The sequence below is a fragment of the Cavia porcellus genome, unplaced genomic scaffold, assembly GCF_034190915.1.
Source record: "Cavia porcellus strain 051 isolate PalLab524CR breed Dunkin Hartley unplaced genomic scaffold, mCavPor4.1 scaffold_32, whole genome shotgun sequence".
NCBI classification, from domain to species: domain Eukaryota; kingdom Metazoa; phylum Chordata; class Mammalia; order Rodentia; family Caviidae; genus Cavia; species Cavia porcellus.
Window position 1 is genome coordinate 19,055,699 of NW_026947515.1, and position 13,405 is coordinate 19,069,103.

Sequence of the window (13,405 nt, forward strand, 5' to 3'; positions counted from 1 at the left end):
AAAGGGCCAGTGGAGAAGACATTGAACATTCTGATCTGAAAGGGGAAAAAAATGAAGCAAATTGGTATTGCAGATGCAATATGTGTAGCCTTGCAGTTCAGTCTGTATTATTTAGAGCAGTGAAAAGTTCATGAGAAGTGGATTCCTGGCTGGAAAAATGTACATAGCTGTAACATTATATGTAAATACGTTTTTTTGTCAGCGTGAGTAGTTCTTACAAATTTTTGTTTGGTGTTATTGAGTGACGGGGCTGTAATTCATGTCTCACTACTGAGTGACTTGAACCACTAGGGAGTGGTACATGCACGACTGTCCCATGCATGACTGTACCACTTCCACTACCTGGAGTACAAGCTACCCAATGGGACAGTCATGAAGTTACCACTAGTGATTCAAGCCAATGGGACTGTGTTAAGTCTACTAATTTTAAGAAGTTTAAAAAAGTTTTTATTTTAAAGGCATACAATTTACCTTTAATCTATGATTATCGCAGAATGGACCTTCTGTTTTGGCACCTTTGAGCTGTGGTTAACAAGTGACCAAAAAGAGTAGAATTCTTTTCTTGTGCAGGGATTATGTTTCCTTTATCCTTTCAGATAAAAAAATACTCAGATCTCTAGAATGACTCCAAGGCTTTTTTTCTGGAGTGGTAGTTTGGACAACTTCAAGTAATGCTTGTATTAAAATGTATCATTTTGAATGTATCTGTATTTCTAACTTCTGTTTCTTTCCTTTCTCTTCTAGCCTGTTTTCAAAGGAGACAGACAGGGGCCGCGGAGCTGGCCTCAGCACCAGGAGAGGCTGGACTTCCTGTCTCTCTGTGCTGAATGGCTGCGATGGCGCCCGCTCTCACTGACGCAGCAGCTGAAGCACACCACATCCGGTTCAAACTGGCTCCCCCATCCTCCACCTTGTCCCCTGGCAGTGCCGAAAATAACGGCAACGCCAATATCCTTATTGCTGCCAACGGAACCAAAAGAAAAGCCATTGCTGCAGAAGATCCCAGTCTAGACTTCCGAAATAAGCCTAAGGAAGACTTAGGAAAGCTGCAACCACTGGTGGCATCTTATCTCTGTTCTGATGTAACATCTGTTCCCCAAAAGGAGTCTTTGAAATTGCAAGGAGTCTTCAGCAAGCAGGCAGTCCTTAAATCTCATCCCCTTTTGTCTCAGTCATATGAATTCCGAGCTGAGCTGTTGGGGAGACAGCCAGTTTTGGAATTTTCCTTAGAAAATCTTAGAACCATGAATACAAGTGGCCAGATGGCTCTTCCACAAGCGCCTGTAAATGGATTGGCCAAGAAATTGACTAAAAGTTCAACACATTCTGATCATGACAATTCCAGTCCTCTCAATGGGGGGAAGCGAGCTCTCACTTCTGCTCTTCAGGGAGGTGAAGTAGGGATATCTGACTCTGGGGACTTGAAGGGGGGTATGACCAATTGCACTCTTCCACATAGAAGCCTTGATGTAGAACACACAACTCTATATAGCAATAATAGCACTGCAAACAAATCTTCTGTCAATTCCGTTGAACAACCGGCACTTCAAGGAAGTAGTAGGTTATTGCCTGGTACAGACTGCAGTCCTAACTTGGGGAGTGTCAAGTTAGAGGGTAAAAAGTCCCACATGTCTTCCATTCTTCTCAGTGCTTTAGATTCTGACACAAGAATAACAGCTTTATTGAGGCGGCAAGCTGATATTGAGAGCCGTGCTCGTAGGTTACAGAAGCGCTTACAGGTTGTGCAAGCCAAACAGGTGGAAAGGCATTTACAGCATCAGCTGGGTGGGTTTTTAGAGAAGACTTTGAGTAAGCTGCCAAACTTGGAATCCTTGAAATCCCGGAGCCAGTTGATGCTGACCCGAAAGGCTGAAGCTGCCTTAAGAAAAGCTGCCAGTGAGACCACTACTTCAGAAGGACTTAGCAACTTCCTGAAAAGCGATTCAATTTCAGAAGAATTGGAGAGATTTACAGTTAGTGGCATAGCCAATTTGAGGTGCAGTGAACAGGCATTTGATTCAGACATCACTGACAGTAGTTCTGGAGGGGAGTCTGATATTGAAGAGGAGGAACTGACCAGAGCTGATTCTGAGCAATGCCATGTACCCCTGTGAGTAGAACCCTTAAATGCATGTCATTCTTGAGAAATGTTGGTGCGAGGGAGAAAGACTTGAGCGAATCCCCATTTTGGGGGAAACTAGTATTCTTTGTATGTGGGTGTGTATGTTCCATTTATCTTTTTTTCCTAGTTTTAGGTTAATGAATGCCTGTACTTTATAGTGATAAAGGAAATGTATTTTTCCTAAAGAGTTGTGTTGCTGTAGGGTGTAAGGTACTGATGTCCTTTTGAAGTCTTACTGAGAAAGAAAACAGCCGGTTTGTTAAGTTGTATCTCTCTGAAAGTGAATATATTCTTTGGAAACTATAAATAGGACCGGTTCAGTTTTATTGGCTTGCCTGTTGAGGTTTTTTCCCCTGGTAATCAGTAAACTTACTTGAATTTGTAAGTAGTTAACTTTATTGACTTGGAATGTAGAGTTGCTTTTAATTGATGTTTCAGGAGAGAACATAATCTTCAACACTTGAGATATTTTCACTGTTGAAAAAGTTAACTTTTCTCTGCTCTCATACTAAAACTATCAATACAGAAGACACCTGTAAGCTCAAGAGGTACAGGGATTTTTCCTTAATAGCTGACAAGCAGTCAGTTCTAGTAGACACCACCTGGATGTCCTTTTAGTTCAATCAGTTCTGATATTACCTGGAGATAGTGCCCGAATCGACAGTTTTGAGGATTTAGTCCCCAAGATAACCCTCCATCCCATCCCCTCCCACATACTTTGGATGCCATTTGTGAGCTCTGGGTTGCCTGAGCTTTACCTGTGCCTCTGAATGACTGATTATAAATCAGGATTTCTATAGTCTGCTTTCTCAGGCTTAATTTCCTTGAGGAGCTCATAGAACTCAAGGATGAAAGAAAGAGATAAAGACATGCCCTCTGAAGACTTACCACCCTCCAGGAACCTCTCTGGGTTCAACAGTCTGGAAGTTCTCTGAACCTTGTGTTTTTATGGAAGCTTGATTACACTGGCATGGTTGGTTATTCTCTTTGCCATTGATGACGTTTAACCAGTCCCTCTCCCCTCAGTGGTTGAGTGGTGAAGCTGACAGTCCCAACCTACTTTTGGGTTTCCAGTGACAACCTCATTTAAAGCTATCTCAAGAGTTGCCAGTTGTCAATTCAGTTTTATTAGCATAGATTTAAAACTGTCATTTTGGATCTCAAGGTTTTTAGTTGTTGTGTTGCCAGGAAATGAATATTTCACATTATCACACTGAAATGTTAAGGATTAGCACTTATAAGATACTTCAGAGTATTTTACATGTTGCCTATTGACACAGTCCATTTTCACAGCTTGATTTGAAAAAAACTTCATTTTTGTCAGATGATCGTTCAGCATGAGAAAATTTTATATGTATGCTTTGTATGGGTGACGTGCTAGCTTGGCATGATGGAGCCAGAGGTATTTTACTCTTGTTCTCTTTCAAACCTGCATTAAAGATAGTAGACAACTTGTTGATACTAGACTTGTGAGAAGAGAAAGCATGAGAAGTTGGGAAAGGTGGGCCCTATAGAAGACTAATGGATCCTCTTCATTTCCTCTTTTGGTAGAGATGTTTTAAAATCTGCATTTACAGGACAGGGCTGAAATTGGTGGATATATTGGAAAAATACTTTTTCTTGCTGGTAGTAAAAACTGATTCTTACTGGAGAATTTTGTAATTAAACAGCCATGTTTTTATGCAATAGGTTACCTGATTTCTCAGGTTTGTTTATATTATCCATGTGGAAAACACTGTATATCTGAATTAAAACCGTTGTTTGTATTTTAAGGGGAAAAGTATAGGTATATTTTGTGCAATTTCTGCTTTATAGACCTAGTCCTGTTACCATTTGTTCACTGTACTCAGTAGTTCACTATACTCTACAATTTACTTCTGTGTCACTTTTAAAGTGATTTTTTTTAAAGCTTGTCACTTGTATAACAAGATTATTGTTCTTTCAGTGGATTAGTAGATTAAGTCAGTTTGACCGTATTTGTGGCAAAATTCTCTCTGACTTTGCTGCATAATTCACTGCTTTAAAAATACCTTGGTGAATATTAAATGTTTTATATTTAAAGATACAACAGACAAGTATTTTAAATTGCATTTATTTGTGTATTCAGCAAGTCATCTAGACTGTAAGCTTGTGTTCAGGATGTACTGCATTATGTTGAAATGAGAATTGGTAATGTGGGTAAGTGGGTAAGTGTTTTAATTTAATGAAATTAAAATATCCAAGGACAAAATTTATTCTGTGATGTAATCTAGTGACTCAAACAGCATTTTAGTGGATTCACTTGCTGCTTAATTTTGAGCTTTATTATCACTTAATGCTGTGTTGATTGAAAGGATATAAAGTATAAGAATAGCTAAGGAATCATTTTGGGTAAGTTTTTGATGTCAATTGATTCTCCTTGCAATTGAGTCAACTAAATCTTTAAAAATTTGAATTTCCATGCATCGGCCCTGAAAGTATTGTGAAGCAGATGATCTTTTTGCACATTGTAATTGTATTTAAGTTCCAACTACCAATAAATATTTTGAGATCTTATTGAGCAAGATCACCAGATTGACCTTTAAGATTGTTTATTTAACCAGATGTTTATAGATCAGCTCAGTATTGGGTAGACAATGAGATTAGAGACATTGCCTTTAAAAAAACAAGATTTTTAAAAAATATGCTTAGAAGTCTTTTTTTAAAATAATCTAATAGTTCATCCCAAATCTCATAGCCACATTGAGATTATTCAGCGCTAGAATGAAAATTAACTCTTCAACAGGAACTTGATGCAGTAGCTTATCTGTTTTATTCTTATGCCAGAGATATCGTGGGCTATATTTAGTTTGGACAGCTGTGACAAAAGTATTTTGTGGAGGAGACAGTTTTTGAAATGAGTTGTTTTTAAGTATTGTTGCTGAAGTTAAAAGTGGATGGCTCTGTGAAAATCAAAAGGTCTTCACTAAGAATTCAGCAGTGTTTTTCATCTTTTTCTACTTTCTATAGTAATCTGTTCTGACATTCAAAACTGATCTGTTGTAAGTCCTTAGCATGTGCTAGCAATAACAAAATGATTGATTCAACAGCATTTAACAGGACTATTTTCATGCTGTCTCCCATTAATCTATTTCCTGTTGTAATTTGAGAGATGTATCCTAGCAGAATAGAAGGGGTAGGGAGGAAGAGCTTAGGAGTTTTGAGACTAAATTAATCTGAACCCTGGGATACTCCAGAGCTTTGAGATAATTTTGACAACTCATTTGAGTAAGTTAGGGAAAAAATACTTTTGACCAACTTATATCTTGACAATAGAGTTGAGACATGGTAGGGAAATAATCTTAGTTTGCATTTGTTGAATTTTGAGAGTAGGCAGTGTTTTAACAGCTTTTCACTAATTTACACAATCCTCAAAAATACAAGGAAGGTAGACATTTTTTATCTTACTATAGATTGAGATTAGGAATAGAAAATTGAAGTGATTTGCTTAATGTCATACAGCTAATGAGAGAGCTATATTTGTGGAAACAATCAAATTGTCCAAATTAGCTTTGGCTGATAAAGGTTGATCTGTTAAGCATGCAAAATAAGGTGTTTAATTTTATATTCAAGTGGCTAATACGCATTTTGAGAAAAGGTACTGTTTTCTGTGTCTTTTTTTGTGTGTGTGTGTTTTTACTTTTTATCGGTACCAGGGATCAAACTCACGACTGCCTGCTTAAAGCAGGTGCTTATGCCGCTGAGCTAAATCCCCAGCCCCTGTTTTCGGTGTCTCAAGCACATAAACTGTACTCAAAAATACTTTTTTGAAACATAATCTCATTGTTTCAGTCTGGCCTGACACTCACTGTGTAACCCAGGGTGGCTTCAATTCTGCCTCATCCTCCTGAATGCTGATTATAGATGTATGCCACCATGCTTGGCTAACCATGTGTATTCTTTAAGCCTTGTGTATTCTGTAATGCCTTTTACTTGGGGTAGGGCATGATACTAAGGGTCGAACCCAGGAATTTCCCCTGAGCTCTACATCCCCAGCCCTTTTTATTTCTTAATTATTGACTTTTTTTTTTTTTTTTCCCTGGCACCAGGGATCGAACTCATGACCTTGTGCTTGCCACACAGGCGCTTATGCCGCTGAGCTAAATCTCTGGCCACTTTTTATTTCTTGATAACAGGTTTTTGCTGAGTTGCTAAATTGAACAGCTGAGGTTGGAACTTATTTACTGTAGTCCTGTTTTACCTTCCCAGAGTGATGGAATTATAGGTGTGCATTATCATGTCCAGTATTTTTTTGTGTGTCTATGGAATAAAAATGTGTTGTATTGGGAATGGGCATTTGCTAGGACACACCTAGGTAGTATTTAGAAAGTGGCTGGAATGTCCCATCCTTGTTCCTGTGGACGATTCCAATTCACCTAATTAAACCCCGGGCCTTGCACTCAACTGCATTGCCCTGTGTCGGCGCCCCCCCCCCCCCTTTTTCCAGCTTGAGTCTTGCTAAGTTTCCTGGTCTAGGCTTGAATGTGCAGTACCTCTCTGTGTGCTCCCCAGAGTACTGGAATTGCCTATGTATGGCATCATGCTATGTAGGAATTTTTTTTTTTAAGGGAAGAATAGGAAATACTTACTGGTAACACTTTCTATATTTATGGTGGTTTATATTTGTTACTGTAATCTTCATACACTTAATGTGAATGAGATCCCTATTTTACAGTTAAGAACCCAAGATTATAGATAATGAAATAACTTGCTTGAGGTCATGGTTAATATAAAAATATTTCTCTTACTGTTCTTTCTTCTGTTTTTCGCATGGTTCTGGTTGGGAAAAGCGAGAGAAAGTTAGGTTTCGAGAAGTGGAGCAACCTGAAGGCATGCATAATTAACCTTGCGGTTTCAGCTCAGACATCAACAGTACATTGGTGGGTGGCATTGACTGTGGGATAAGAAGATTAAATATTTTCCTCCACTATAGTAAATTATCCAGAGAAGTATTGTGCTTAATTTTTCCCATCAAACAGCAAAATTAAACATTTCTGGCATTCTTAAAGTTATAGGTTATACTTTATATTACCTAATTGCAAGAAGAATCTCTTGAAGTATTTTGTTTTTTCCTTTACTCTTTCCTTGTCTTTACAGGTGATACTAGAATTATAAGCATGTACTTAGTACTTATAATTTTCTTCAAGGAAGCTCTTTCTGATAAATCTAGTTAGTAGAAGAACTTGAAAGAACAGTTGAAAAGTGTCCTGATTGGTTGATTGGCCTTACATTCACTGTTAGGGTTTAAATTTAAAATGTCCCCCCAAAATAGCGTGTGTGTGGAAGGTGATTGGATTATGGGGGTGCTATGCTTATCAGTGGATTCATCATTGTTGAGTTTACTAGCTAACTGTGCTATTAGAAGGTAGGGCCTGGTTGAAGTTGGATTATGGGGCCTGTGACTTAGAAGGTTATATAATCTTGGCCTTGGCTCCTCCTGTGCTACTTCCTGGCTAGCATGGGCTGAGCACCTTTTCCTCTGTTGTGTCCCTCTGCCAGCTTGCTTCTTGCTTAGAGCCAGCTTGCTGATCTTGAAAAGAAACGTGAGCTAAATGTGTTTGATTCTATGTCTCAGCAGCGGGAAAGTAAGACACCACACTTGAATTTGTGTCATTTCTGGACTTGAATAGTTTCATTGTTAACACTTGATTATTTTTATTGATTTGGCAAGTATAAGATCTGAGGGATGAAACACACGGTTTTTTGTGTGGTTTTTTTTTTTTTTTTTTTTTTTTTTGTCTTTTTCGTTTTTACCGGTACCAGGGATCGAACTCAAGGCAGGCACTTACGCCGCTGAGCTAAATCCCCAGTCCCTACACGTGGGTTTTTCTTTTTCTTAGTCTTTGTCAGATTAGTACTAAAGAGGGAGCAATGTATTGGAAATCTAGATACTGTTGAGAATTGTTAAGTTTAATTTTGTCTTTATTTTATTTATTTATTTATTTTTTTGTCTTTTTCCTTTTTATCGGTACCGGGGGTTGAACCCACGTCTGCCTGCTTGCAAGGCAGGTGCTTATGCCGCCGAGCTAAATCCCCAGCCCCCAATTTGTCTTTCTAGGCTTGGGTTTCTCAGCATTCCTGGCCTAGCATGTGAGAACCCCTGGGTTCCATCCCCAGCACAAGGGGGGAAAATCCAGGCAAGGTGGCACACTTGTAATTTCAGTCCTCTGAGAGACTGAGGCAGAAGGGTAGGAGGGTGCAGGTTCCAGCTTGTACAGTTTAGCAAGATCCTGTCTCAGAAAACAACTTAAAAGGGCTAGGAGTGTAGCTTAGTGAAAGAAAGGAAGTCAATCAGTACAAAAGGAATTTATTGATTTCCTTCACTGAAAGGAAGGAAAGAAGGAAGCAAAAGAAAAGAAAAAAGGAGAGAGGTTACTTGTTTATTATGGTAATTATGGGCACAGGCCACTGACAGGTTGGAAAAGGCTGTTGTCACACTGTTAGGCATTGACATACCCTCCTCTAGTTCACATTGCTTGTCTTTCCATAGGGTGTCCTCAGACTGGATCCCATTAGAGGTTAAATAGCAGAGCTGCAGCAGCCTGCTCTCTACCTGCTCAGGTAGCCTGGTATCAATGTGTGCTCATAGCAGATGTTACAGTATTGTGTGCATCCCAGTTAGAGCAATTAAAAAAAATGGGAGCTGTTTGGAAAGGACCCAGAGGGTCAAATGTAGTGAGAAAGTAAAAACAAAAGCCTTTACCCAAATGGCTATTCTTTTCACTTAATAAAGCGTTGTCGGAGTATTATGCTTTGCAAGTAAGTTTCCCTAATGAAAATGATCATTTAGCCCCTCCCTTCACAAAAATAACATTTTACTCTCTCAGAAACAGTTGTATGATACAGTACTATGATAAAAGGTTCATGCTTCATTCAGTCAAGGCACTTGGTTCCACCCTGTTCTGAAAAACAAAAATTATGGCATTATAAAGTTCATTTATGTAGAGCAAGTAAGGTACTTAAAGCTATTTGACACCATTAGATTTCAAAGACAAAATTCCAATTAGTGCTTTTTAGATGAGTAAAATTGAAATTATTGATGGACTAGTTGCCTAATATAAAATTTTACCTTGGAAATAAAAATGTTTTGTTTTTTTTTTTTCCTAAAAACTTTGTTCAAATCTTCTGTTTTTAGCCGAGTTGCTGCAAACACTGATTTGTTAGATTTCCCACTGGTTGAAAATGTTTTTTTTTGAACTGGCTCTTTCCCAGCAGATTTTTCCAGTAACTGTTCTTTGGGCACACCCAATGTATAGTGTATTTTGTAAGATCCTTATTCAGAAAGCTAGGTGGACAGGTCAGTCTTCTAATGGTAAGCTAAAAACAGAATAAAACTTTAAGGCTCATTCTGCTTATACTCATTTGTGTATGAAATTAATCTTGTATGTATTCACATTCACAGAAGTAATTTGGCCAATTTTGTATTTGTCGGAAGTTTGCTTAGTACAGTGATTATCCTCCCAAATGATAATTCTCTTAATTTCTTATAAGTGGTAAGTTTAAAGCAGGTCCCAGATCTTGGATTTGAGAGGTTTGGGGTGACCTTGGAAGTTTCAAGGTAAGTGTGCATTTATTTAAGACATTGAACTAGTACGTGTATACATACAGGGTCTTACATTTTTATTTGGTGTCAGAAGTTGCCTAAAGTGACATTAGATTATTTAAGCTTCTATGGTTTACCCTAAATTGACACTTTGATGGTATTACTAGATAAAATAAATGTTCCTTATTGTACTATGTATGATGAGTCGATGCAAGGGTAAAGCAAAGAATTACTGTTGGGTATTAACTAGCAGGCCAGCCTTTAAAGTGGTTGTAGCTTTTGTTTGTTCTTTTAACTCTACCTGAATTAATAATCTGAATAGAAATCAAAATATGTCATTGAGAGTAGTCAAAATGTCTGTGAGGTAATACCATAGGAAAGAGTTCAAAAATTCTCTGAGCAAATAATACGTGACAACTTTTAAGGCACTCTAATTACTTACAGACTAGCCTTTCATGATCATTATTAAGATCAGCCTTGCTTCCAAAAAAGCAAGGAAGCATTTTTTTGGTGTTAAATAAAGAGTGGTAAAAATGCGTAACAATTAAGATGTTGGTTCTAGTCTTTAGGAATAATTTATGTGACATCTGCACCCCCACCCCCCAAGTCTAATAGAAAAGGAAACATTAGCATTAGACCCTTTTACAACTCAGTACTAGATACCTGTTACAGGCATTACATGCTGAAAACTTAAGAGGAAATAATAATCACTTTTGGGTAAGGATGTTTCAGGTCCAAATATGAGGGTTTTCGGAGGAAGATATTGTATGTCAGTGAAAAGAGTTGTCTGCCAAAGATAAAAGTTCAAGAAAGCGAATGAATTGGAAGGATAAGGTGGCATCACATTATTTTTGAGTGCCGAACTAATGCATTTGAATTTTATCCTAAGAATATGAGGAATTCTTTTAAGATTGTAATGGCGTCATTCAGACACTCATAAACCAGAACTTAAATGCTGTTATGCACTGTGTTGGAGACTCATGATTTGGAGCAGGTGGCTTTAAAAAGAGAGGAAGCTATAGTGATAGCTGAAAATAAAGGTTTTAAACTAGGATGTAGTGGGCATGGAATGGAAAGAATAAAGAGCAAGATTTATGAAGTTGAGAATTTTAACGCTTGCTTTGGAGATATGCACACATTTATCCTTTACAGGTGAGAAATCCGGAATGAATCAAGTATGCCATGCAGATTAGAGTGTCAGGTTGTAGGAGAAGTCCCATTGTTCATCTCTTCTTCCATTTTTTTCCAACTGGGAGTTGAACCTAGGAGCCTTTGCACTGAGCTACATCCTCAGCTCTTCAAACTTTGAAACAGTGTCTTGGTGTGTTACCCAGGCTAGGATTGAAGTTGTTGTTCCTCCTGCCTTTCTCCTAGAGAGTAATAGAAGGTTTTTTTTTTTTTTTTTTTGGTCTTTTTCATTTTTATCGGTACCGGGGATCGAACTCACGACCGCCTGCTTGCAAGGCAGGTACTTATGCCGCTGAGCTAAATCCCCAGCCCCAGTAATAGAAGTTTTGATTCTGATGTAATAGTGTATGATTGAACACCATGATGATGTAGCTAGATTTTGATCATAGAAAACTGGCCAAATATTGATATAAATAAAAATGGCAAGAAGTGGTATCTGTTTTCAGGAAGAGCTAAGGGGATAAAATTATTTGGAATGAAGAAGAGTGTTCCAAAGGATGGGCGACTGTGTTAACCTTTTAGCTCTTTGTCTTTTTTGTGTACAATTTGAAGTGAGGTTTTAACTAACTTTTACTCTGTTCCTCCAGTGGTTAACCAGTCGTTCTTTTTTTGTGTGTGTTTGATAGGGTACTTTTATTATGATCTAAATCCACTATTTTCTGTTTCATGGATCCATTATCAATTCTTGCATCATTATCACACTACATTGCTAAAGGTTTAAACACTATAGTGTATCTGTACTGTGTGTAATCTATAGTATTTACCATAACTTTGATAGGATAACTTCACTTTTTTTGTACTTCACATTACATATATTTGTGAGGCTATTATTAGTGAACATTTTTTTTCCATATACATTTTAGAATGTTTATTGACTTTCTTTAAATCATACTGGGATTTGAGTTGAAATTGCTTTGAATTACAATTAGTTTGGAAGAATGACATCTTGACATTAAGATTTTCAGAGTTACAATAGTTTCCCTTTGAAGTTCTTAATGTCTAGAGTAACATTTGCCCTTTTCTGTGGTGTTTTTTTTTTGTTTGTTTTGTTTTTCTTGGGTTTCTTTGTATTTTGCAAATTTTAATGCTATGAAGAAATGAGATCATTTCTTATTAGTAGATGGAATACTGTTGATTTTATTTGGCCTCCTTACTGAATTTTATTACTTTAACAGATTTTAAACTTAATTTCTGTTTGATTTTGCTAGCTCAACAGAGACTTAGGAACAAATAGTGACTTGTTTTGAGCCAAGTCCTGCTGTGTAGTTCAGGCTGGCTTTGAACTCACTGTGTAGCCCAAGATGGTCTCAAACTTACAATGATCGTCTGCCTCAGCTTCCTGAGTGCTGGGCTTACAGATGTGTGCCGCCATGTCCAACTGATAGTGACATTTTTTATATTTGTTTTTTAGTTATTTTTCTTGTGGACATAGTGAAAATAGTTATTTATTTTTAAGTACATGATTGTAGTACATAGTGTTTACATTGTTTCTGGGTAGTTAAATATGTACATAGTACCCTTAATTCCTTTTTTTCTTTCTCTTCCCTCTCTTTTTCCTCCCATCTCTTGATCTCCTCCCTCTCATGTACATATTTGCAGTACATAATGTTTACTTTCCTTGTGTGGAGTTTGTGCATAATACATCTTCATTCCTTTTTTCATTTCCCTATCCCTATTGTATTCCCTTTCACCTTTGAGAATGATTGATCTTACTTGCTGTACCTTTTATTTTGTTCTTTATTTATAGTTTGGGTGTCTCATATAAGAGAAACCATATGATACTGAAGTTTGTCTGGTTTATTTCCCTTAACATTATGGGCTCAAGGTGCATCTAGTTTTCTACATATGATTCAGGTTTTTCTTTATGGCAGAGTAGTACTCCATTGTGTATAAATACCACATTTTCTTTTTTCATTTATCTATTGATGGATATAGAGAGCACTTCCCAGATTTAGCTATTATGAATTGGGCTGCTATAAACATGGGTATGCATGTATTACTGTAATATGGTATCTTTAAATCTTCCAGGAAAAGATTTAAAAGGGATTAGCTGAATCCAGTGGAGTTTCTAGTTTAGGTTTTTTGAGGAATCGCTGTATCAGTTGCTAGTTTACAATTCTGTCAACAGTGTAGCCCCCCCCCCCCAATTTGGTTGAGCTATAGGGTTTTTTTGGTTTGGTTTGGTTTGGTTTTGCGTTGCTTTGCTTTGCTTTTCGACAAGGTCTTACAGTGTAATTCAGACTGGCCTTGAACTCACAATGTAATCTAGGCTCACCTCAAACTCACTGTGATCATCCTACCTCAGCCTTCTTAGGTGTAGGGGTTAGCCAGCACTTGTTATTTGATTTCTTGATGACAGCTATTGTTTTCTAGGGTAAGATATGTTTTAAATTTGCATTTCTGTAGTGGCCAGAAATGTTGAACATTTCTTCATGTATTAAATGGCCATTTGTAGTTCTTAGAAAAGTCTGTTCATTTCATTTGCTTTTTTTGTTGGTTTTTATTATTTGTTGTCTGCTCCCTCTTCCTATGTT

At 37.5% G+C, this 13,405-nt stretch overlaps 1 protein-coding gene across 4 annotated transcripts in view; it reads left to right on the forward strand.

Moving 5' to 3' along the window:
• The window catches only part of Kansl1 (KAT8 regulatory NSL complex subunit 1), a 176,222-nt gene that overhangs the window by 48,692 nt on the left and 114,125 nt on the right, over positions 1 to 13,405 (forward strand). For all 4 annotated transcript variants that reach the window (XM_023563369.2, XM_003465917.5, XM_023563368.2 and 1 more), the window contains one exon: positions 745 to 2,110. In XM_023563369.2, coding sequence (XP_023419137.1) covers positions 828 to 2,110 — 1,283 coding nt within the window. In that variant the 5' untranslated portion in view covers positions 745 to 827. The remainder of the gene's footprint in view (positions 1 to 744; positions 2,111 to 13,405) is intronic.